We start from the raw sequence: 26,424 nt of genomic DNA on the forward strand, positions 1-26,424 counted from the left end.
AAGGGTGTCATAAGGAGGAGGGAGAAAACTTGTTCACCTTAGCCTCTAAGGATAGAACAAGAAGCAATGGGTTTAAACTGCAGCAAGGGAGGTCTAGGTTGGACATTAGGAAAAGTTCCTAACTGTCAGGGTGGTTAAACACTGGAATAAATTGCCTAGGGAGGTTGTGGAATCTCCATCTCTGGAGATATTTAAGAGTAGGTTAGATAAATGTCTATCAGGGATGGTCTAGACAGTATTTGGTCCTGCCATGAGGGCAGGGGACTGGACTCGATGACCTCTCGAGGTCCCTTCCAGTCCTAGAATCTATGAATCTATAACAGTTTTTCTTCTGGCCTTGGTATCTATGAATTGTAAACAGAATTTGCTTGAAGAATACAGGAGGCTGGGTGGGGAGGGAGGTGCTCTCTGGCTTTGTCTACACTACTACGGTAAGTCAACCTAAGTTACACTACTCCAGCTATGTGAATAACGTAGCTGGAGTTGCCGTAGCTTAGCTCAACTTACTGAGGTGTGTACACCGTGCTGCGTTGACGGGAGATGCTCTCCCGTCGACTTACCTTAATCGTCTCGTTCCGGTGGAGTACCGGAGTCGACCGGAGAGCTCTCCGCTATCAATTTAGCACGTCTTCACTAGACACACTAAATGGACCCCGCTGCATCGATCACAGCAGTGTTGATCCTTGGTAAGTATAGACATGGCCTCTGTGAGCCCTGAGGAAACGTGTGGAATATGCACAAGCCAAAACACCCTGCAAGTGACTGGGCCAGAAAGAAAGAGGTACTTGCAGTTTACGTTTAAAAAAACCACCTCCTTTATGTCCTTTGGTTTTGGAGACTGCTACATTAAACTCTAAGGCCTGGTTTACACTACGATTTTCGGTCGAATTTAGCAGCGTTACCTCGATTTAAGCCTGCACCCGTCCACACAACGAAGCCCTTTTTTTTGACTTAAAAGGGCTCTTTAAATCGATTTCTTTAATCCACCTCCGACGAGGGGATTAGCGCTGAAACTGGCCTTTCTGGGATGGATTTGGGGTAGTGGGGACGCAATTCGACGGTATTGGCCTCCGGGAGCTATCCCAGAGTGCTCCATTGTGACCGCTCTGGACAGCACTCTCAACTCAGATGCACCGGCCAGGTAGACAGGAAAAGGCCCACGAAATTTTGAATTTCCTGTTTGCCCAGCGTGGTGGAGAGCCCAGGTGAACACGCAGAGCTCATCAGTACAGGTAACCATGATGGAGTCCCAGGATCGCAAAAGAGCTCCAGCATGGACCGAACGGGAGGTACGGGATCTGCTCGCCATATGGGGAGACAAATCAGTGCTAGCTGAACTCCGTAGCAGTAAACAAAATGCCAAAACATTAGAAAGTCTCAAAGGACATGAAGGACAGAGGCCATAACAGGGACGCACAGCAGTGCTGCGTGAAAATTAAGGAGCTAAGGCAAGCCTACCACAAAACCAGAGAGGCAAACGGAAGGTCCCGGGCAGAGCTGCAGACATGCTGCTTCTACGCTGAGCTGCATGCCATGCTAGGGGATGCAGCCACCACTACCCCAACCCTGTGCTTTGACTCTGTCAATGGAGAATCACGAAACACGGAAGCGGGTTTCGGGGACGAGGAAGATGATGATGAAGACATTGAAGATAGCTCACAGCAAGGAAGCGGAGAAACCGGTTTCCCCAACAGCCAGGAGACGTTTTTCACCCTGGACCTGGAACCAGTAACCCCCGAACCCACCCAAGGCGTGCTCCCAGACCCTGAGGGCACACAAGGCAGCTCTGGTGAGTGTACCTTTGAAATATTACACATGGTTTAAAAGCAAGCGTGTTTAATGATTAATTTGCCCTGGCATTCGCGGCCAGTACAGCTACTGGAAAAGTCTGTTAATGTGTATGGGGATGGAGCGGAAATCCTCTAGGGACATCTCCAGAAAGCTCTCCTTGATGTACTCCCAAAGCGTTTGCAAAAGGTTTCTGGGGAGGGCTGCCTTATTCCGTCCTCCATGGTAGGACACTTTACCACGCCAGGCCAGTAGCACGTAGTCTGGAATCATTGCATAACAAAGCATGGCAGCGTATGGTCCTGTGTTTGCTGGCATGCAGACAACATCCATTCCTTATCTCTCTTTGTTATCCTCAGGAGAGTGATATCATTCACGGTCACCTGGTTGAACTAGGGTGATTTTATTAAGGGGACGTTCAGAGGTGCCCGTTCCTGCTCTGCTGAACAGAAATGTTCCCCACTGTTAGTGATCATCCCAGAGAATTGGATGTGGGGGGGAGGGGACGGAGGTTAGTTGTGTTTGTGCTGCACGTTAACCCGGAAACTGCAGCCCCTCCTTTTAAATTGCAAACCCATTTTAAATGGCCAACCCAACGGCTGCTTGGTATGGTTAATGAGAGCAGTACTGTTTGAAACCATCCCCACATGTTAAGAAGGTTAAAAAAGCCAAAAGACTGTGGCTTACCATGGCTGCCTGCAAGTCGAATTCCGTTGCCTGGCACTGCGTGAGTGATCTCTCACACCAAACCGGCAGGCCCTCAATATAAGAGGAAAAATGCGACCTTGTAACGAAAGCATATGTGCTGTGTAATGTGAACAGCAAGATTTAACGTGAAAGAGTGTACCCTTTGTTCTCTAAAATGTGTCTTTTTAACTACCACCTCTCCCTTCTCCACCACCAGCTGCAAATGTTTCTCCTTCGCAGAGGCTAGTGAAGATTAGAAGGCGAAAAAGGCGCACTCGGGATGACATGTTCTCGGAGCTCCAGATGTCCTCCCATGCTGACAGAGCACAGCAGAATGCGTGGAGGCAGACAATGTCAGAGTGCAGAAAAGCACAATATGAACGCGAGGAGAGGTGGCGGGCTGAATCGCGGGCTGAAGAGAGCAAGTGGCGGGCTGAAGAGGATAGGTGGTGTCAGCTTGCTGACAGAAGGCAAGAGTCGATGCTCCGGCTGTGGAGCATCAAACTGATATGCTCCAGCATATGGTTGAGCTGCAGGAAAGGCAGCAGGAGCAGAGATCGCCGCTACAGCCCCTGTGTAACCAACAGCCCTTCTCCCCAAGTTCCATTGCCTCCTCACCCAGACGCCCAAGAGCGCGGTGGGGGTGCCTCTGGCCACCCAGCCACTCCACCCCAGAGGATTGCCCAAGCAACAGAAGGCTGGCCTTCAATAAGTTTTAAAGTGCAGTGTGTCCTTGTCTTTATCTCCTCCCCTACCCCACCCGGTGCTTCCCTCCTCCTCCACCCCTCCCAGGCTACCTTGGCAGTTATCCCCCTATTTGTGTGATGAATTAATAAAGAATGCATCAATGTGAAGTAACAATGACTTTATTGCCTCTGCAAGCGGTGATTGAAGGGGGGAGGGGAGGGTGGTTAGCTTACAGGGAAGTAGAGTGAACCGGGAGGAGTGGGGGTGGATTCATCAAGGAGAAACAAACAGAACTTTCACACTGTAGCCTGGCCAGTCATGAAACTGGTTTTCAAAGCTTCTCTGATGTGCACCGCGCCCTGCTGTGCTCTTCTAACCGCCCTGGTGTCTGGCTGCGCGTAATCAGCGGCCAGGCGATTTGCCTCAACCTCCCACCCCGCCATAAATGTCTCCCCCTTACTCTCACAGATATTGTGGAGCGCACAGCAAGCAGTAATAACAATGGGAATATTGGTTTCGCTGAGGTCTGTCCGAGTCAGTAAACCGCCAGCGCGCTTTTGAACGTCCAAATGCACATTCTACCACCATTCTGCACTTGCTCAGCCTATAGTTGAACAGGTCCTGACTACTGTCCAGGCTGCCTGTGTATGGCTTCATGAGCCATGGCATTAAGGGGTAGGCTGGGTCCCCAAGGATAACTATAGGCATTTCAACATCCCCAATGGTTATTTTCTGGTCTGGGAAGAAAGTCCCTTCCTGCAGCTTTTGAAACAGACCAGAGTTCCTGAAGACGCGAGCATCATGTACCTTTCCCGGCCATCCCACGTTGATGTTAGTGAAACCTCCCTTGTGATCCACCAGTGCTTGCAGCAGCATTGAAAAGTACCCCTTGCGGTTTATGTACTCCCTGGCTTGGTGCTCAGATGCCAAGATAGGGATATGGGTTCCGTCTATCGCCCCACCACAGTTAGGGAATCCCATTGCAGCAAAGCCATCCACTATGACCTGCACGTTTCCCAGAATCACTACCCTTGATACCAGCAGCTCTTTGATTGCGTTGGCTGCTTGGATCACAGAAGCCCCCACAGTAGATTTACCCACTCCAAATTGATTCCCGACTGACCGATAGCTGTCTGGCGTTGCAAGCTTCCACAGGGCTATCGCCACTCGCTTCTCAACTGTGAGGGCTGCTCTCATCTTGGTATTCTGGCGCTTCAGGGCAGGGGAAAGCAACTCACAAAGTTCCATGAAAGTGCCTGTACGCATGCAAAAGTTTCGCAGCCACTGGGAATCGTCCCACTCCTGCAACACTATGTGGTCCCACCAGTCTGTGCTTGTTTCCCTGGCCCAGAATCGGCATTCCACGGCATGAACCTGCCCCATTAACACCATGATTTGCACATTGGTGGGGCCCGTATTTTGTGAGAGGTCTATGTCCATGTCTATTTCCTCATAACTCTCGTCGCCACGCTGCCGTCGCCTCCTCGCCTGGTTTTGCCTTGGCAGGTTCTGGTCCTGCATATACTCCACGATAATGCGCGTGGTGTTTAAAGTGCTCATAATTGCCGCGGTGATCTGAGTGGGCTCCATGATCCCAGTGCTATGGCGTCTGGGCTGAAAAAAGGCGCGAAACGATTGTCTGCCGTTGCTTTCATGGCAGGGAGGGAGGGTTGGTGGGGCCTGATGACATGTACCCAGAATCACCCGCGACACTGTTTTTGCCCCATTAGGCATTGGGATCTCAACCCAGAATTCCAATGGGCGGCAGAGACTGCGGGAACTGTGGGATAGCTACCACAGTGCAACGCTCCGGAAGTCGATGCTAGCCTCGGTACTGTGGACGCAGTCCGCCAACTTAATGCACTTAGAGCATTTTGTGTGGGGACACACACAATCGACCTTATAAAAACGATTTCTAAACAACCGACTTCTATAAATTCGACCTAATTTCGTAGTGTAGACATACCCTAAGGGACGTTAATTTAATTTGGACACTGAAGGGGACTTTGTATGAGGTGAACCACTTCCGAGACTGAACAAAAGAAAATCTTTCTTTGTGAATTTAAAATGAAGGCTTGGTGACACTACTTTAAAGGGCTGGAACTGATTGAGGGGAAAATGTCTGCTGGATGGAGACTTCCACACCATGATATCCCATCAGGTGCTAATTTTTTGAGTCACTAGCAACTACATTGGAGTCAAACAAGTGAATTTATATAAGGTGAAAAGCTTTGAATCCCTTTATCATTCCTCCTGAGCCACTCATACCAAAATGCTGTTTAGCTTTTGAACTGTCAGACTGCTGGGTTGAGCAAGATAGATTACTAACAGCTGTGATAAGGAAGTATGCATCTGCATTAACACATGTCTATAACATATCTGCACTGTTTGTCCCACAATACTGTGACCCAGAATGGTGCTTTGGTATTTTGCAGTTAATTTTTGCTATTACAAGAGGTAATAGCTTTAAAAACTGAAGAATTGAACAAATGTTTTATGCAAACTACAGATTTCATAGAATCATACAAATGTATGTTTGCAATGGACCTTGAGAGATCAGCCAGCCCATCCCACTGTGCTGAGGCAAGACCAAGTATGCCTAGACTGACCCAGACAGTTTTGTCTAACCTGTTTCTAAAAACCTCCAATAATGGGAATTCCACAACCTCCCTTGGTAACCTATTCCAGTACTCGACTATCCTTTAGTAAACATTTCCCTTCATATCTAACCTAAACATCCCTTGCTGCAGATTAAGATTACTTGTTGTCCTTCCTTCAGTGGACATTGAAAACAGTTGATCACTGTCCTCTGTATAACAGCCCTAAGCTTAGTTTACTTCTGGGGGAATTCTGTGACACTATGTGTGGAGAATTCATGTCCCCTGCAGATTTCTTTGCTTACCCACAGAAAATGACTGGGAAGCAAAGGGAAGCTGCAAGAGCAATCACACGCACCTCCCCAGCAGCATGGGCACATTGTTTTGGGTGCCTGGAGCAGTTGGGCTCTGAGAGGTCATAAGTACTGTCAGCAGAGCGAGATGGCAAGAAGAGCTCTACCTCTTCTCACCTGGTACCAAAGAAGCCAGCTTGGGCTCCATCGCTCAGAGCAGTTGAGATTCACGGTACCATCAACTCTCTCAGACACTATTACTTCGTTGCAGGCTGTGGACATGGTACTGGCAACACTCTTGGTACCTCAGGAGTTTAGCTTTCCTTGAGACCTTGCTGTGTCTGAGACGCCCAACTCACTTGCTTGGCTCTGATATACTCCGAGGACTTCCAGGTCTCTGGACATTCGACTGGTACTGACTGTTTCATCTCATGTTTCTTCCTGTGCTCCACTGCTACAGAGTGATTTGGAGAGGAGAATTCTGATGAAGATCTTGTCTTGGTCTCCCAAATATCTGTGCAAGGTTCTTCTCTCCATTCCTATAGAAGCTCTTTTCCAGAGGTCTCTGAGGAGATTGGTATCACTTGTGATACACCCAGACTTGCTGGTATGACCACCCATAAATACCCCCAACCGTGCAATATGCGCCGTCTCCTCAGCCATACTAGGATCCTTGGGCGGCCTATCACCAGCAATTCTCTAGGGCCCTGAGCACCACGCATCAAAGAAATAGTCTTCATCATCCTCCCTCTCTAAGAGATGAGAACCTCAGGAAGAAACCTTTGAGAAACAGGAAGTTAGGGTTGATGAAGACATCTCTCCATCAGCCAGCAGTTCTTCTTCATCCCTGAATGAAGCAGTTATGCCACTTCTTCCATCCCTGGTGAACGATTTCAAGCAGTTTCAGGACCTTGTCAAAAGAATTGTGGATTCTTTGAGGATCCCTCTTGAGGAGGTTAAAGAATCACATCAGAAGCTGCTTGACCTTCTTTATGCAACTTCATCTGCCGCATGGCCTTGCCTATTAACCTTTGCAGGGTCCAGTGGGGCCTCAATATCTATCTGGTACATCCCAGCCACAATTCCACCTACATGCAAGAGAGTGGATAAGAAATACTATGTTCCATTAGAAGACTCAGAATTTTTATTTTCTCATCTCTCTTCTAACTCTTTGGTGGTTTACATGTTTAATGAACATGGGAGGCACCACCAGCCAAAATCTATACTCTACGACAAGGATCCTAGTAAGCGCCTTTACCTATTTGGTAGAAAAATTGTATGCGTCAGCTACTTTACAATTCAGAATCACCAGCTACCCGGCTTTAATAGTGAAATACCGATTATACCAAGCTGAACTCATTTGTTGAGCATCCACCAGCAGAACATAGAGCAATTCCAGGCAATTATTGCAGAAGGCCCGCTGCTCACTAGAACATCTCTGCATACCTCCCTAGATGCTGCTGATACTGCTGCCTGTTCGATTTCTACAGCAGTAGTTGTGAGGAGTGCCTCCTGGATCCAGCTCTCAAGATTTCCAAAGGTGGTCCAAAATATTCGTTGAAGATGTCCCTTTTGATGGTACTAATCTGTTTGACAGCACAGATGAATCTGTACACGTTAAAGGACTCCAGGGCTACTTTTTGTTCACTTAGGATCTATAACTGCCCACAAGAGAGAGTTTAGTAAGTCCCAGATGGCGCAAAGATCCCATCCTGCTCAGTTCTTAAGTCCCAGAGATCATATGAACCTCAACACCAGAGACAGAGATTCCAGAGAAGAAAACAACCCACTTCTCAACCTTCAACCTCATAGACTTCTACCTCAAAGCACCAATTTTGACAGGATGGTTGAGATCCCCATTCTTACCAGCTGAATTGATTCTCCAGCCTTCGTCTCTTTGGTGACCGCCCTTATCACTTCCAGCAGGCTTGGGAGTTATTCACTATGGACAAGAATCTGGAGATCATTTTCACAGGATACCCCATCCACTTTGCTTTTCTTCCATCTGCCAACCCCCCTTCCCCGTCCCTCTTCACAGACCACTCTCATGAGAACCTGCTATGACAGGAAAAAGACTCTCTCCTACTCCAGAGTGCTATAGAACTGGTTCCTGTGCAGCAAAGAGGGAAGGAGTTTTATTCTGGGTATTTTCTGATTCCAAAAAAGGACGGCAGTTGGAGACCTATCCTAGATTTAAGGCCTACTCAACACCTTTATGAAGGCACAAAAATTCTAGACCCCCACCATAGGGCAGGTGAACACCTCAAGAAACCACTCTGTACTTCAACTTCCTGGAATATAGGACAGTCAGATACACCTGTCTCCAGTTTCTACCACTAATCAGGGGCACACATAAAGCTCATAACGGAGAACATGTCATGCATGTTCTGTATCAACCAGCAAGGAAGGGAAAGATCCCCCTACCTCTGCACTGAGCCTTTCAAGCTTTGGAATTGGTGAATGTGCAATCAGTTCGCCCTCACAGCAGCTTACCTTCCAGGAGTTCAGAGTGTGACTACAAACACACTCAGCAGGCACTTCTCTCAAGCCACAAGTGGACGATAGATTCCATCATACTTCACCACATATTCCGGCAATGGGGCACCCCCTGAATAGACCTGTTCGCCACGATGATACACAAGAAATGTGCCCAGTTCTGGTCCAGAGGTGGGCTGGGTCTCTGACCCTTGGGGGATGTCTTTCACCTTCAGTGGTCATTGAGTCTGCTGCATGGGTTCACCCCGACTCCTCTAATATCTAAAGTCCTACTCAAAATAAAAAAGGACAGAACCAGAGTTATTCTAATAGTTCTAACCTAGCCCAGACAAACATGATTTCCTTACCTGACACAGCTGTTTACTCAATGATCACTGTCCAGGCTGTTTACTCAATGATCACTCTCCAGGCTGCTCCTAATCTTTTCTCTTAGGAAGGCAAAAAGAGCCTTCACTTCAGCCTTGGAGTTCTTCGCCTCAAATCATGTCTGGTTGATGGGTCATAGGTAAGGCTAAGATGTAGTCACAGGTATTTTTGGTAAGTCATTGACAGGTCACGGGCAATAAATAAAAATTCACGGCCCATGAGCTGTCCATGACTTTTACCAAAAATACCCCCGACTGAATCTCTACTTCTGGGGCCCCACTGCCCCTGTTCTGGGGGGAGGGGTCTGGCTCCAGTGCTGGGGGTTGACTGCCCTCAGCCGCTACTCCCCAGGACTACTCTCCAGATGGGGTGCCTGCAGGCACCCCTGGAGCCACTGCTTGAACCACCCCGAGACCGCTGCTGCTCAGGCGGTCCCCAGGACGTCCCTAGGACCGCTGCTTGGGAGCTCCCTGGAGCCAGCCGCACTGGCCACTGCTCGGGTGGTCTCTGCCTGGGGCCACCCGAGCAGCGGCCAGTGCAGCTGGCCCCAGGGCAGCTCCTGGGATCGCTGCTCAGGCGCTCTCTGGGGCCACCCCGGTCCGCGGGACCAGCCAGACCAGCCACTGCTTAGGCGGTCCCTGGAGCCAGTTGTCTGGGGCCTCCCGAGCAGTGGCCTGGGTCACTCCAGCAACAGCTGGTCTGGCTGGCCGTGGGGCACCCAAGCAGCTGGTCCTGGAGTCAGCCGCACCAGCTGCTGCAGAAGTCACGGAGATCACAGAAAGTCACGGAATCTGTGATTTTCGTGCAAGAACCGCAACCTTTTTCATGGGATTAGAAACAACCTGTTCAGAGGAAGTAAAAAGAGTGCTGTTACACAGCAGAAAACAGTCTACATGCTACACTTACTTACAAATGTGGACAAGATTTGCCTGCTGATATGACCTCAAACACATTCCACCAACAACCTCATCTCTGTCAGATACACTGGACTACATCCTAGAACTAAAAATCTCAGGGCTATCCCCAAGCTACATTAGAGTCCACGTGGCAGCCATCACGGCTTTGCATTCTCCAATAGAAGGTTTTTCTCCCACCCAACAACGAAGCTTGGAAATCTCATGAAGCTTGGAAATCTCTTTTTCCACCAGTCAGATGTCCTGCTCCAGTTTGGGACCTCAATCTGGTTATTAAATGCATTACAAGATCACGGTTTGAACCAATGGCTACCTGCTCGCTCCTCCATTTATCGATGAAAACAGCATTTCTGGTAGCTATCACATTGGCTCAACGAGTTGGGGAAATAGTGGCCCTTATGGCATACCTCCCTTTCACAGTATCTTTCACGTTATGGCCACACCCCAAGATTTTACCAAAAATATCTTCTGAGTTTCATATTAACCAACCCATTCACTTCCGATCTTCCACCCTAAATCTCACCTAGGCAAAGAAGAGCGCTGTTACCCACACTTGATGTCAGGAGTGCCCTGGACAAAACCTTTCCGAAAGACTCCCAAATTATTTCTCGGGCGCAGACAGATCAAAAGAGTCTGCAATCTCTAAACAAAGACATTCCAAGTGGATAGCCGACTGCATTAGTTGTTGCTACCAATCTTGTCATTTCCAAGCACCCTCAGACATATGAACTCACTATGAGGTCTGTTTCTGCTTCTACAGCCATGACTTAGATCTCTATATATACGTTTGTTGAGCACTATCCAATAACTCGTGGCTCTGCTTTCCAATGCTGCATTTGACTCGGCTATATTTTATTCAATATTGGACTCAGCACTGTAGCCCCACCTCTTTAAGGGGAACTGAGTGGTAGTCACCTACAGTGGAGCACCCATAGCGACACAGCTTGAAGAAGAAATGGTTACAAACTCTGTGCAATAACTGTGGTTCTTCAAGATGTGTCCCCCTATGGCGTGGCTGGGAGCCTGCGGAGTGGGCTGGGGCCGGGTCACTCCAGTTTCTGCTGCCGGTGAGTGCAGGCCTGCCCCCTGCTGCAGTCCTCAGGGGAGTGGGGGCGGGGCTGGGACGGAGCAGGGGTGGGAAGAGGCGGGGCGGGGGCTTTGGGGAAGGGGTGGAGTGGGGCCATGGGGAAGAGGCGGAGCAGGGGCGGGGGCCATGGGGAAGAGGCGGAGCAGGGACTGGAGCAGCACGCAGCTGCTTAGGGCACCAGGAAATTTGGTGCCCCAAATTTCCTCTCGCCCTACGCAACTGCGTACTTTGCATATGGGTAGGGATGGCCCTGGTCCCCTGTACAAGGGGGAGGGTGAGAGGATTCAGCAGACTAACCTGAATCCTAGGGATAGACTGAGGAGAGTCAACCCTGAATTATTGGTTATCTAATGGGAGCCCTGTAACCCCTCCACTGGACCCACTTAAATGCCTAGTATGGGGAGATGGAGCAGATAATATTGGGGAATGGTGCTTCACTGATAAAGTTGTGGCCTGGTGCTTAAATCCATCCCTGTGTCTGTCCCCATTCACCTGTGTGTCCTGCCCGAGTAACTGCAGCTCCTAAGAGAAGCAAATCTAGTATAAAATTAGCTAGTCCATGGGTAATAAGAATATGATTTCTTCATTCCAAGTCAACAGTCTTCCCAACTAGAGAAAGTATATATTTACAATTGCAGTTATTCCTGTGTGTGCCTTGAAAGTTCTCTTTTAGGGTATGTCTAGACTAGTTTTTAAGCTCAAATTAATCTAATTTCCAGTTTAACTTGAGTTAGCTCATCTGGATGCTTCATAAATTTTGTTCCAAGACACGCATGTCTCAGCTAAGCCACAAATATGTGTCCTGGTAGAAATATTTACCAAGTCTCCAAACTGACATTTAACTGGCAGTTGATCAAGTGAGTTAACTGTCAGTCAATTAATTTACTATCTTCCACTGTACGCAGTGTAGTTATAGCCGAGTTGGTCCCAGGATATTAGAGAGTCATGGTGGGTGAGGTAATATCTTTTATTGGACCAACTTCTGTATGGGCTTCTGCTTAAGGGATTCAGCCTATGAGGATGAGTATCTAGGGCATTTTGGAATACTTATTAAATCTGAAGTCTTCTGGCCTTTCCTTAAGTTCCCTAAAGGTTCATCTGGCAGATACTTCTGCCACTCACTCCCCATTTTCAAGGGGAAAAAGTGTTTCTCAAGAGAATTGCTCACCTGATTCCACCTGTAAAAGCATCAGTTCTGCTTTGGGACCTTAACACAGTGTTAACTACTTTCGTGGGGCCTCCAGTTGAACCTTTGGCAACTTGCTCCTGGGCATGTTTGTCCCAGAACAGTGCCTTACCATCACAGACCCTAAGCTTTTGATAACATCTCTGCCCACTTACCTATCCTGGATCTTTGCAGCGCTACTACCTGATACTCCATACATACATTCCCTCATTACGCCATCACAATGACTTTGAGGGAGTATGTGAACGTTGGCAAGGTCATACTTCGGTCACTGTTTAGACTCTGAGCCCCACTGCCTGTGTTACTGAGTTCAGTATTTCAACCAGTTGTGCACCTACTTTATAGTAATTTAATCTAGAACACATTTCCCTAGTTTGCTTATGAGACTGTCAAGTGGGACTGTGTCAAAAGTCTTACTAAATTCCAGGCGCTTTAGTATATCATTTCTACCTGTCAAAGAAGAAAATTAGATTGGTTTGGCACAATTTGCTCTTGACAAATGTGTTGACTATTACACATCCTCCTATCATTGTCTAGCTATGAACAAATTGTTTAATTATTTGTTCCAGTATATTTCTGATGTTGATTTAGGCTGACTGATATATAATTCTCTGGGTCCTCCTTTCCCCCCTTTTTGAAGATAGGTAATATATTTGCCCATTTCCAGTCCTTTGGGACTTCAGCCATCCTCCATGAATTCTCAAAGATAATCGCTAATGGTTCAAGAATTGCTTTGCTGTTTTCTTAATTACTCTAGGGCAAAGTTTATTAGACACTGCTGACTTGAATACACCTAACTTAACTATATACCATATTCTTTAACCTGTTCTTTTCTTGTTTTGGCCTGAGATCCTTCCCCCTAGTTGTTAATATTTTTGTTAAGCATCAGGTCTCAATCTTTTTAGTGAAGATTGAAGCAACCACAACAAAAAGCATTATACTAGACTAAAATAAAAGGACAAGGTTTTTAAGACTATGGGAAGGGTATCCACTCCCATAGGAGCACTAGAAAAATGTATTCCTCCATAGCTCTTTCACAGTCTCCTTACTATCTTTTTACTGTAGCCTTAAATGCTCCTAGGCATTGCAGTAAAGTCTATCATTTGTATCTAAGCACTGAAAAGGTAAATTAGATCTATGTGCTGACATTGGTTTGGTTTAGCTTGTTTTCTGGTAAGATGTCAAAGGATAATATTGGTTGCTTGAGACCCACCTGTGGTTCAGTCCCTTACATGTCTTAGTTATTTCACGTAGTATGTTGCCATAATGGACAGGTGTTATCAACTTAGTGAAGGGATGCAGTCAACCATCCTCAAATCGTTATGTATTGCTGGGCTTCTAAGACAATCTTACCCAGTCTCTAACCTCCCATTGATGGTGGACAGCGGTTATAGTGAGGAGGTCATCCTCCTTCATGTTCTCACTTATTGAAATAACTTGTTTTCCTATTGTAGAGTAAGTGTCGGGGGTCTATTTCAGCCACAACCTTTGCATGAAAAGCCACGTGTTTAGATGTGGTACCAAAGTATTTCAGTTGTGCACTTCACACAGGCTGTGCCCTTACCGCCTGACATTGAAACAGCACCACTGCTCCACTGACCATAAATTTAAGTTAATTCCTCTTACAGCTTGTAGCAATATCTTGATTTTAGTAAGGCTTTTGACAGAGTCCCACATGACATTCTCTTAAGCAAACAAAGGAAATGTGGTCTAGATTAAATTACTATAAGGTGAATGAAAAACAGGTTGAAAGACTGTACTCAAAGAGTAGTTAACAGGAGTCAGTTCTTGGTCCAGTGCTATTCAATTTTTCCTTAATGGCTTGGATAATGGAGTGGAGAGTATGCTTATAAAATTAGCAGATGACACCAAGCTGGAAGGGGTTGCAAGCACTTTGGAGGACAGAAGTAAAATTCAAAATGACTTTGACAAATTGGAGAACTGGTCTGAATTCAACAAGATGAAATTCAATAAAGACAAAGGCAAAGTACTACACTTAGAAAGGGAAAAAATCAAATGCACAACTACAAAATGGGAAATAACTGGCTAAGTGGTAGTACTGCTGAAAAAGATCTGGGGGTATAATGGATCACAAATTAAATGAGAATCTGCAGTGTTATGCAGCTGTGAAAAGGACTAATACACCTCTACCTCGATATAACGCTGTCCTTGGGAGCCAAAAAATCTTACCGCATTATAGGTGAAACCGCGTTTTATCGAACTTGTTTTGATCCACCGGAGTGCATAGCCCCCCCCCCCCCCCCAGGAACACTGCTTTACCGCGTTATATTCAAATTCATGTTACATTGGGTCGCATTATATCGGGGTAGAGGTATATCATTCTGGGGTGTTTTAACAGCAATGTCGTATGTAAGACACAGGAGGTAATTGTCCTGCTCCATTCAGCACTAGTAAGGCCTCTGCAGGAGTACTGTGTCCAGTTCAGGGCAACCCACTTTAGGAAGGATGGGAACAAATGGGGGCAAGCCCAGATGAGAGCAACAAAAATGATAAAAAGTTTAGAAAACCTGACTTATGTGAAAAAGTTGTGGAATCCCCATTGTTGGAGATTATGAGAAACAGGGCAAAAAGTTGTCAGGTATGGTCTAAGTCAGCGTTTCTCAAATGCGGTCACTGCGACCGCATTCGGCCACCAGGGACTTTTTTTGTGGCCACAGCTTCATAGGCGGTGATTTGGGGGGGGGGGGCAAGTAGCGTCTCCTCCCCCGAGGCTGCCAGCAGGGGTTGGGCCCTGTCCCCCTCTGGAGCCAGAAACGCTGGAGGAGTAGGCAGCTGGTGTGAGTTCCCCACCTTCCTGGGGCTGGTGGGGCTCAGGCTTCTGGCTTCAGCACTGGGGTGGTGGCAGCAAGTTTGGCCATGGAGCAGCGGGCCCTGGGCCCTGGCCACAGGGCTTCAGCTTGACCCCAGGCTCGCCACCCTTCCCATCACCACTGGCTCCCGCTGCCTCCCCCAGCCCCTAAGCTGCCCCCCCCCATTGCACCTGGTCCCCGCTGCCTCTGGTCCCCCTTATCCATTGCCCCTGATTCCCTATTGCCTCCCTACCCACCTCCCTATCCAGGGCTTAATTTGCCCCCCAGCTTGCCGGGGCTGAGTAAATTCGCTGTGAAAAGTGATATTTGTATGTTTGTTAATATCACTTTTCACTATCTCCCAGCTAGCTAGCAAGTTTGCTTCTGTGAAAAATATTAACGAACACACACATGCCACTTTTCACAGCAGCAGACTTACTAGCTAGCAAGTCTAAAACAAAAAAGCAACCAAAAGAAACAACAAGAAAAGACAAGAACATGAAAAGCACCTTATTTTTGTTTCTATTCTATTTAGGTCCAGTAAAGAATAGAGACAACAGTACATTATTTTGATTATTGAGTTTGAAAAAAAAAAAACCCTACATAAATAAAATACAATGATTTGGACATGTATATGTGCATTTTTTCCCCTAAAGTTAATTAAGTATTTTAGGAAAAATTGTCAGAGCAGCCACCAGCAAGAGTGGGTGGCCGCACATTGAGACCACCAAAAAATTTGTTGTGAGAACCCCTGGACTCTAGGTTTACTTGATCCTGCATCAGCACAAGAGCTGGTCTTGATTATTTCTTGAGGCCCCTTCCAGCCCTATGATTCTATAATATGTATCAATCATTGGTAGCCTTTTCAGGATACAGATAAACCTTTTTTGCCTGGATTGAATCACAGTGATCATATTAGGCCTGTCTAATTGGAGTTACTTTTGGTTCCTTGTAACATGTTGGATTTAAAAAAAAAAAATTTAGACCGTGACTGTATTTGAGATCAAGCTGAGCATTGTTGCATTGGGTATATGTGATAAGACACAAGATATATGCCTTAAGAGAGCCATCTGTTGTGTCTTAGGTTGGCAGTTGATCATGACTTTGTGGCCCCTAGAGCACTGATGTCTCTATATCTCTCTGTACTTCTTAATAACAAACTTTTCTCAATTTTAAAGGTATTTTTCAGTATGCTCGTGATTAGCTCCCCACATGTCATCTCCCTCCTACCCTTCCTTTTTTTGGTATTTGTTCTGCTTGGTTGATCTTATCTGAATATCCTCTTTGCCCTTTTAAAGTGCTTTCCTTATCCTATTTTAATTAAGACATTTGTTTAACATATTTTAATGCTATTGTGTTGTACAGCACTGTGTGCTTTGGCAAAGAGGGAATGTATGCTCTCTGAAACTACGTCATTGTTTCTGATATTACCAACATTAAAACCAGTTAACTTTTAATATAAATTACTGTGTATCATATACAAAAATCAATGTGTGTATGTTGAACATATTAAACTTTTACTTTTATTCTCAGGTTGTTCCATCAAAATAGTACACATTTCTTCTGTGATTTTGCTGTTTACAAGTGCTTCCATATTTACCAGAGTAGATTATCCTAAAGGACCTTCTCTAACTGCAAATATCAAGAGACAAAAATAAATTGTCTCCATGTTGCTGCTTCTGCTCTTAAGTCCCCTGTAGTTTGCACCTGATTTTTCCTCTCAAGTTAAAAAAGCTGTTAAATATGAAAAAATGGGGAGCAAAGAGCAGTAGTAGCAGAGAGCATTAGCAATATCTGCTTCTGGCTGAAATAGCAGCATTGTTAATGCTGTGTTACACAGTATTTCTCTACCCTTGGAAGAAGCAGAGTGACATGAAGTCAATTTCTCTTTAGTTTCTGACAAGTCATCACATTGTGACTGTGGTGGGACAACGTAGATTACCTGCTCTGTTTATTTTCAGCAATGGGAGGGCAATTCCCCTTCTTGAGGCTACATAGGGAATTATAGGGGAAAAAACCTACTCACAGGCAAAAATTCTGTGATAAAAGGATTAGATGCTCCATTTTCCCGTGTGTATGATTGTGCCTATCATATTTCGTGTATCTTTTTCAGTAAAGAAGCATATACGTTATTAATGCTAATAATAAATACAACTCTTACTTTCACAGACAAATTTGACCAATTTTGGGCCATAAATCGGAAACTCATGGAGTATCCTCCAGAAGATAGTGGATTTCGCTACATCCCATTTAGAATATATCAGGTAGGAGACAACATGAAAAGCCTCATGTTTTACAAAACTGTTGTCATGCTGAGATCTGTCAAATGTAATAAAAGTAAACCAAATGAAATAAGTCCACTTATTTTTAGCTGCAAAGTAAAATTAGGTGGTCTGTTTACTCACATTTGCTGGGCTGTTCAGTTGCATGAATTAACTGAGGAAATAGAAGAAAGTCCATAGAGCATGTTACTCACGCTTGATCCTAATAAGTAATTGCTGCTCATTGTGCCAGAAATAGGTGCGCAATACACAAAAGTATGCTAAGTGCTTTACAGACAAATAAAACAAAAGCCTAGCCTGGGTGTTTAAATTCATATCTCTGCTAGACACTAAAAATCATGGTCTTGATAAAGTGACTGGATTTATGACTTAATGCAACAGTCTGTAACCCATTAACCCTCCTTTTTTGTCCTATGACTACAGAGGAGTTATTGGATCACTTCATCTTGAATGGTCTCTTACAATAAGTGTTAACTACCTATGCTAAAGGATCAGTTCCACCTTGTATTCAGGTGTGACAAAGGGCTTGTCTACACATAGAGCACTGCAGCGGCAGAGCTGCACTGCTTTAGTGAAGAAGCAACTATGCCGATGAGGGAGCTTCTCCTGTTGGTGTAGTTAATCCATCTCCACGAGAGGCGGTAGCTCTGTTGCTCTCCTGTTGACATAGCGGTGTCTCCCCCGGGAGTTAGGTCGGTATAATTATGTTGCTCGGGGTTGTGGATTTTTCACACCCCTGAGCTATGTAATTACAGTAGAACACCAGAGTTACGAACTGGCCAATCAATCCCACACCTCATTTGGAACCGGAATTACGCAATCAGGCAGCATTAGAGATGACAAAAAAATAAAAGCAAATACAGTATAGTACAGTGTTAAATGTAAACTAAAAAAAAAGGAAAGCAGCATTTTTCTTCTGCATAGTAAAGTTTCAAAGCTGTATTAAGTCAATATTCAGTTGTAAACTTTTGAAAAACAACCATAATGTTTTGTTCAGAGTTACAAACTTTTCAGAGTTACAAACAACCTCCATTCCCGAGGTGTTCATAACTCTGAGGTTCTACTGTATACTAATGTTAGTTTGTAAGACTTAGGGTATGTTTACACTACATAATTTAAGTCAACCTAAGTTACATTGACATACAACCATCTAAGGCCTTGGCTACACTTGCGAGTTACAGCGCAATAAAGCCTCCCAGAGCGCTGTACCTCACTCCCCATCCACACTGGCAAGGCACGTACAGCGCTGTGTCTCCGCAGCTACAGCGCTGCTGGTACTCCACTTCCCCGAGAGGAATAACATTTGCTGCACTTTGGCTACAACTCCCGGGTGTCAGTGTGAATGAGGAGTTAACTTGCTGCGCTGTGATAATCCCCTTATCAAGTGGCCACTCTTCTCATTGTTGTGATCGCCTGCAGGTATGCTGCAGGAATACGGAAGTGCCGCTCCGTTTCAGAGAGAAAAAGCAAACATTTTGCTGTTTGCTTTGAGTGAGTGAGTTGAGTGAGTGAGAAGCGGGGGGGCATGGGGGTCTGAACTTACAAGACAGCATGCTGACACACTCTCAGCACCCCAAAAACCCACTCTCTCTCCCCCGACATACACACAACACACTCCCTGTCATACTCCACACACCCCCATTTGAAAAGCACGTTGCAGCCACTTGAACGCTGGAATAGCTGCCCATAATGCACCACTCCCAATGGAGCTGCAAGTGCCGCAAATGTGGCCATGCCACTGCGCTGTCAGCGCTTTCCCTACTCAGCTGTACGAAGACGGGTTTGACTCACAGCGCTGTACAGCTGCAAGTGTAGCCATACCCTAAGTAAATCAATTGCTTTTGCATATCCACACTATGATCCTTGTGTCGGTGGTGCATGTTCTCACGGTCAGTGTTGGGCATTGTGGGAAGGCTTCTGAAAGACAACAACAGTTGATGTATGCATCGCAGTGTCTATGCTGACACTGTGTCAACCTAACTACATTAGCTTAAGCGCTACGCCTCTCGCAGAGATGGAGTTAAGTCAGTGTAGTGGGGAAGTAACATCAGTGGGAGCTACATTTTAGCATGGATGCTTGCGGAGTTAGGTCATCATAAGCTGCCTTATATCGACCTAACTCTGTAGTTTAGACCAGGGCTCAGCCTCTGAGTACCTTTCCCAGACCTGAATAAGAGCTCTGTGTAGCGCAAAAGTTTGTCTCTTTCACCAACAGAACTTGATCTAATAAAAGATATTACCTCACCCACTTTGTCCCTCTTATAGACAAATAAGAAATTATCCCTACTTGAAGAACTTGCTGTAGTATCTGCCCTTGAAGGCTCCACTGTACACAAAACAGGCAGAGTTCATCCTCAACTGAAGAGCTGGAGGCAAGCATTTCAGGAGGAACATCTTCCTCAGCCTCTGCATAAGCTTCTTCTTATATTCTGTCATTATAGGCCCCATGAGAGAGCAAGTGGTGTAGGTAGTGTCTGAAAAATTACTCACCTTGCTAATTTCACTTGGGATGTCTGTTGTTCTTATCTGTTCTAATAACACTACTTTATTTTGAAAAGACAAGTTTTAACACAATAAAATATTACTTAACTGTTCTTATAGCATACTTAGTATGTGAATTTAATGTGTAATATTGAAAAAGGTGCAAATTTAAGTAAGCTCAAAAAGGAATTGAATTAGGTTATTAGAAATTTTCAGTGATGCATTTTTCATATCTTTGTGATAGCTGGTAGTATGGAACTGCCCTGCTACTATTGCAGGAGTCAGAAGATTTTTTGTAGTTCATATAGCGAGCAAAGCCAATGCTAGTCAAAGCTAAGCTAGTCAATGACATTGGGTCTTCCTCCCAGCTTGTAAAGACAAGAACAACCCACACTTAGATTGCTGCATGCTAAAAAGTAGCAGAAGTAGTTCTTTGTTAAAGTGTAAAATTGTAAATCGTGGTGGCTGATTCAGAATTAAAAGTTCCTCCCTTTGCAAACTATACAAAAATTGTTTAAAGACTGTCTATGTACTCTAGTCAGTCTGTTTTATAAACCTCTTCACGTTAAATTACGCATTTACCTATGTCATTCTGAGAACATAAGAACGACTATACTGAGTCAGACCAATAGTCCATCTAGCCCAGTATCCTTTCTTCTAACAGTGGCCAATGCCAGGTGCTTCACAGGGAATGAACAGAACAGGCCATCATCAAGTGATCCGTCCCTTTTTGTAAAAGAAAATGTAAAATGAGTTTGTCCATTTTCTGCTGTTTGCACTGTATGATGATTAATAAATTGAAAAGCAGATTGGAGAATTTATGGGATATTAATCTGGTATTTCCAAATTTAATAAATGACTAGTTGAGTAAATTAGTTGCTTTTTATTTTTAGTTCCAGAAATGTTGGTTTACAGAATGTTTAAACTAGATTTAGAGACTGTAGCTACATTTAGGGATCATAAGACTCTTTGAGAATTCTCCTTATCTCCATCCCTCAACTCCAAACCTATCTTATTTGTTTATTTCTAATGTAAGAATACGATTAGTCTCTTTATTTTTGCCAAGGAGTTTTCTTTTAGCAGAATGTTAAGATTCTGGAGAAAAGTCATGGAATTCTTTAATTTTTCTTTTCTCAGTTGCCTTCTGCTTTCTTATGGCATGAAGTTTGGTGTTACGTTTTGAGTTGAGTTTAAGGTACTGTTGTATACTCATCCAGAATTCAGTTAGAAGGGAATCAGTCAATTGAGCTATATTTATGGTCTGTCTTCATAAATTACATCCAAAATGTATACTGTAAATGATTAATGGTGTTGAAGTTCTACACCTGTCACTATAAAAAGGAGATCTGTTAATGTTGAATGTATCAGTATTACTTTATACTGGATCTAAATGCTTTATTAGAATTTGTAAATCTAAAGAAGTATACAATTGTTTTGTAGTAACTTTGTGTTTAGATTTAATTAAGACAAATTTACTGTCATAGTGAAACTTTAAAGATTGAGAACGGAAGTCACAGTTATTTTGTGAGCGCTATCAGAAATTTTAGCAGATGGTAAGCTCTGTATGTGTGCATCAAAACCTATAGATGCACTTTTCTCCTAGCATCGTCTTTGGTCACTGACTAATTTGTTGACTGCTTGGTGCTAAGAAATGTTTTCGCAGCAACAGAAATGGACTCATTAAGTGGAGATAGTGCTGATTAAATAATGTAGGGATCCCATACCCCATATAAAACCGATTTTATATCTTTGCATGTAAAGCCCATATTGGCATTGCAAACAGCCCTTCATTTCTCTTCACAGAGACACATGCAGAATGTTTCAGGTTGAATGACAAATTCTGTGGTTTAGATCTGGAAGGATAAGCAATGAGGCCTAATCCTGCCTTGTCTGTTGAAACAGTGGGGAGTAGAAATGCAGTTCATTGTGTCCTCTGCCACAAAGAATCATCTAGCTGGGACAGGATTCCTTGCGAGGGGGCGGCACAATACTGTGTGTTGCATTATGCTGCTTCACATTGCAGGGATAATGTGCACAGCCACAATCTGTCAATTAATACTTGCTAATGATGGCAATATATGTATTTATTGGATTGGGTGAACCAGATGATATTGGGTGGGATTTTCAAAACCCAAACTATTCAAAACTGTTCACATTGAATTCACACCAGCATGACCTTAATTTTGCTCTTCTGGAGCTGGCAGTACTCATTGGGCATTACCTACATATACTCTAGTTGCATGCACTGTTGGGTATAGTTGTACTGAATGGTGGAGAGATTAATTGGAGTAGGTTGGTAGAGCTGTGATAGTGATATGAGATCTGTGTTTGAGCCTCCATGTCAGTGTGATCAGAGGAAAGAGGAGCATGTGTACCTTGAGGGATCAAAGATGCATTATTTCAGCACCGAGTTGTGGAAGTTGTGTCAGTAGCAGGGTACAGGGGTCATCTAACAAAGGGGATTGTCAGCAATGAGGTGGGATATGAGAGCAGTCTGTGGTTTTAATGATTGGTAAGTGAAAGTATAATGTTAGATGGAATCCAGTAATAAGGACTGACGGAGTTGTAAAATGAGAGTAAAGGAAGTTGTAAATTAACACTACAAAGTTGTTTCTGGGGAGTAGGCTTAGCGTTTGAATATAGAACAGTTCAGGTAGCTCCTAGTCAGTACAGCTCACCTAAAAACAAGTTTTGCCTTGGCTAAGAGAAGGTATTCGACTTTGTGCTGCAGTTGTCGTGTGTGTGTCTGGAAAGGTAGAAATGAGTATGTGCACTATGGGCATGATTGGGTCCTCCCTCAAAGAGGGCAAAGTTAAAGCTGTATTGGCATGTACCTTAACGCTGTTTCCTAGTTTTCAGTGGCTTGAGTTTTGCTGAACTTGATGTTCAGGAAAGGCATAAGATACTTTTGGACAACTTTAACTCTGCCTTAACAAAGGTTTTTGTCAGTGAATTTCATAGTTTCTTTTAACAGACAAAGAAATCGTTGTAATTGGTCATTTAGGCAGCTGTAATTGTCACCTAGGCTTGCAGTTGATATGCTATTGTGGCAGGACCGGTGCAAGGATATTTTGCGTCCTAGGCGAAACTTCCACCTTGCGCCTCCCCCATTCCACCCCCCACCCCGCACATCGGTTCATTGAGGGGCAAATCCCAACGAGCCTTTATAGACCCCAGGGGCCAGCCGTGCCCAGGGGCTGCTCCCCAGACCAGGTTCCCGCCTCCCTGCCCCCAGAACTCCCCTGGAGGGTGCACAGCCCCCCCGTGAAGAGTGGCGTAACCAAGTTCTAAGAGCAGGGAGCGTGAACACATTAAAAAAAAAGGTGCCACCCGCTGCGAAGCAGCGAAAAAAAAAAAGAAAAACCCAAGTCTTGCCGCCGAAGACTGAAGCACCCATCGCCGAATTGCCGCCAAAGACCCGGAGCAACTGAAGAAACCCGCCACCGAAGTGAGTGCCTGAGTGCCACCGAAGACCCGGACGTGCTGGGAAGCGCCCCCGAGTGAGTGCTCAGGGGAGCGGCCGCTCCCCCTGGTCCCCCCCCAGCTACACTACTGCCTGCGATCCCTCCCCACCCCACTCTGGCGGCCCCTGCCCCGAGTCCACTCACTGGTTTTGCCAGGCTTGGGCCTCTGCAGCAGCTCGGCAGGGAGGAGCCACCTTCCGGAGGGGCCGGAGAGCCAGAGCATCCCACTTGCGGTGGCGACGAGCCCCAGCCATGGAGGAGCCGGCGCGGCGCAAGGGGGGAACAGCCCTGCAAAGGCAGCGGTGCCACTAGCAGGGAGCAGCCACGCCCCCCGCCCCTCCTGCCCAGGCTGCGGCCCAGCGCCTCCACCCGGGGGCTCCTGCAGGCTGCAGCGGATGCATGTGGGCGTTGGCCCCCATGCGCCCCCCGGCTCCTCCCTCGCCGCGCTCGGGCTCTGCAGCTCCCGGGCATGTGAGCCGGGGCGTGGGGCCCTGAGCCTGCTCCAGGAGGGGCAGTGGCGGCTTACACGCCCGGGAGCCGCAGAGCCTAAGTGTGGTGAGGGGGGAGCTGGGGGAGCGCATGGGGGCTGCTGCCCGCATGCTTCCGCTGCAGCCTGCAGGAGCCCCCCCCCCGGAGGGGCGCCAGGTCGCAGCCTGGGCAGGAGGGGCAGTGGGCGCGGCTGCTCCCCGCCAGCAGTGCTGCTGCCTTTGCAGGGCTGCTGCCCCCCTGTGCCGCACCGGCTCCTCCATGGCTGGGGCTCGCCACCGACACTCTGGCTTTCCGGTGCCTCCGGAAGGTGGATTCTCCCTGCCGAGCTAGGGCACCGCTTTTTTAGGGTTACCATATTTCAACAATCAAAAAAGAGGATGAGGGGGAGAGTCCCACCCGAGCCCCGCCCCCATCCACTCCCTCTCACTTCCTACCACCTGACCGCCTCCCTCAGGACTCCCAACAAACCCCCCCCCTCTCCTTGTCCCCTTTCTACCAATTCCTCCCAGCTTTTTAAAGATAAAAAGGACATGTCCGGGGAAATACGGAGGGAGCTTTTTGGCGCCCCCAACCACTTGGCGCCATGGGCAACCGCCTAGTTCACCTAATGGTTGCACCGGCCCTGTATTGTGGCTAAGTAATAACAAAGTGTATGTGTGCTTTGTGATAAAACACCTCAGCATCAAGTCTCAGAGCCAGTCAGCTGACTCGGGCTGTGGGGCTAAAAATAGAAGTATAGATGTCTGGACTTGGGCTGTAGCCTGGGGTCTGAGATCCTCCTCAGAGCCCAAGCTCCAGTCAAGCCTGAATGTCTATGCTGCAATTTTATAGCACTGAGTCCGCTGACCTGGACCAACCGTGGACATGCTGCAGGTTTTTTATTGCAGTATAGACGTACCCAGAAAGACCTAGCTCTTATGTAGCGTTTTTCGTCAATAGATCTTAGAGAACTTAACATCATTATCCTCATTTTACAGTGAGGTAAAATGACTTGCCCAAGGTCACCCAGCAGACGAATGACAGAGCTAGGAATAGCTGTGGTCCAGTTGTCTCTCCACAAGGCCACACAGTTGCTATATGATTCCTAAGAGCTCCTGACCCGTCTTGTTCATTTTGTTGTAGTGCAGTAGGGATAACGGTTCTGCTTTGAAATGTTTGCAGTGCATAGTGGTTGAGAGGGCTGATGAGAGAAATCACAGACATGGCGTGTGTCCCAAAACCTTGACAGTTTTTTTTCCCCCAACATGGTGCTTACAATTACTTTGTGTGTGAGAGAAGAGTGTGTCTCTTTCTCCACCCCCACCATTCCCCATAACATATAACCCCCCTGACAGCATTTCCAGATCACTCTCCCCTTCTTGTCCCATTAAGCCATTAGTTAGCAGTGTAGAAGACATTAACATGTAATAAGTTGCTCTTTGCTGTCACTTTCTGCCTGCTGCTGTATACACATACCACAGGCAGCAGCCTAGTGCACACTTCCTTGATTATGTAGGCTAAGATGCACACTGGACTGGGTCCCTCATACCTACTACACCCCATGGCTGGGCCCCCATCTCTGCTTCCGCCAGGTTTCCCAGTCTTGTCCCAAGCCTGACTGCCTCCCCATGTCCAAGCTGCCCTCCCCCACACACATTGTGGCCAGCCCTCCACCCCATACAGGGGCGATGTGTACCTTCAGTTCTTGGAAGTCAGACTTTAAATTTGTGTTACCTTTATCCCCACTCCATTCCCCAGATTTTGGCACATGGAAACCCATAGATGGACAGGGTCCCCTCAGATTCGGGCACACACAGGGAAGGCAGGAGAAGGGTCTCAGACACTCCCAGAAGGACAAGGTCCCCAATTCTTGCTCATATGAGACAAGGCAGGGAAAGGGCTCAGATACCCCTATGGGAGTAGGGTCCCCCAGTTCCCAGCAAACTCACAAAGACTTGGGAGAGGGACTCAGACGTTCTCCAAGAGGCTGGGAGCCCATATCCTGGCTTACATGGAGGGGGCAGGTAAGGCAGACTCCTCTAGAGTGACATGGGTCCCAAGATTGCCACACCCACACAGGGGGTAGGGAGAGGGCTTTAGACCCTCCCCCAGATCCTGATGTATACAGAATGTAGGGCTGACAGACACCCCTTCCCCTATTTTCCACAATTCCCCTTGCCACCCCCCATCCCTTCATTCCTCCTGACCTGACCCCCTACCACCCATCCCAATTTATCCCCCTTTCCATAAACAATCTTCTCTTGCCTCAGCCCCAAACCCCTTCCCTGTTCTTCCCCAGAGCCCCACCCTTTGATACTCTTCCCTTCTCAGCAAACATTTTATGTGTAACTTATTTTCTTTACAAATATAGCTTGGACACCTTCTGAATTATTTACTGTATTAAGTTAGGGATTGAAACCTACATATTGTGAAATTGTCTTTTTAAGGGGTCAGATTCTGGGGCAGATGTTGGCAGTTATGTCATGGAGGGTTGCAGACAGCTGGTAGGATGTAGAGAGCCACAGGGCCTGTTGTGGATGGCTGTGGCCTTGGGTGTGTCTTTTAAGAGCCACTGGGATTCTAGGACTTCAGTCCCCTTTCTGTTCGGGGGGGAACACTCCTCTTCTTCCCTTCACCACAAATAATCTGGAGGAAACTCTGCAAAGGGAACCTCATAGATTCCTGTAAGTGAATTTTTCATCTAAGGGAATGAGCTGGATCATAATAAAGATTCATAATAAAGATACAGTAGATGAAAATCAGTTCTAACAGTGCTCAAACTGTATCACTGGGGAAAGTTGTTAAAGAAACAGAAAAT

At 46.2% G+C, this 26,424-nt stretch overlaps 1 protein-coding gene across 6 annotated transcripts in view; it reads left to right on the forward strand.

Annotated features, from left to right (window-relative positions):
* Window positions 1-26,424, forward strand: part of ATG5 (autophagy related 5) — a 145,010-nt gene that overhangs the window by 64,993 nt on the left and 53,593 nt on the right. For all 6 annotated transcript variants that reach the window (XM_024211574.1, XM_024211571.2, XM_024211570.1 and 3 more), the window contains exon 6: window positions 17,081-17,175. In XM_024211574.1, the coding sequence (XP_024067342.1) occupies window positions 17,081-17,175 (95 nt within the window). The remainder of the gene's footprint in view (window positions 1-17,080; window positions 17,176-26,424) is intronic.

Source organism: Terrapene carolina, unplaced genomic scaffold, assembly GCF_002925995.2.
Source record: "Terrapene carolina triunguis isolate 2854851 unplaced genomic scaffold, T_m_triunguis-2.0 Scaffold42, whole genome shotgun sequence".
Taxonomy (NCBI): Eukaryota; Metazoa; Chordata; order Testudines; family Emydidae; genus Terrapene; species Terrapene triunguis.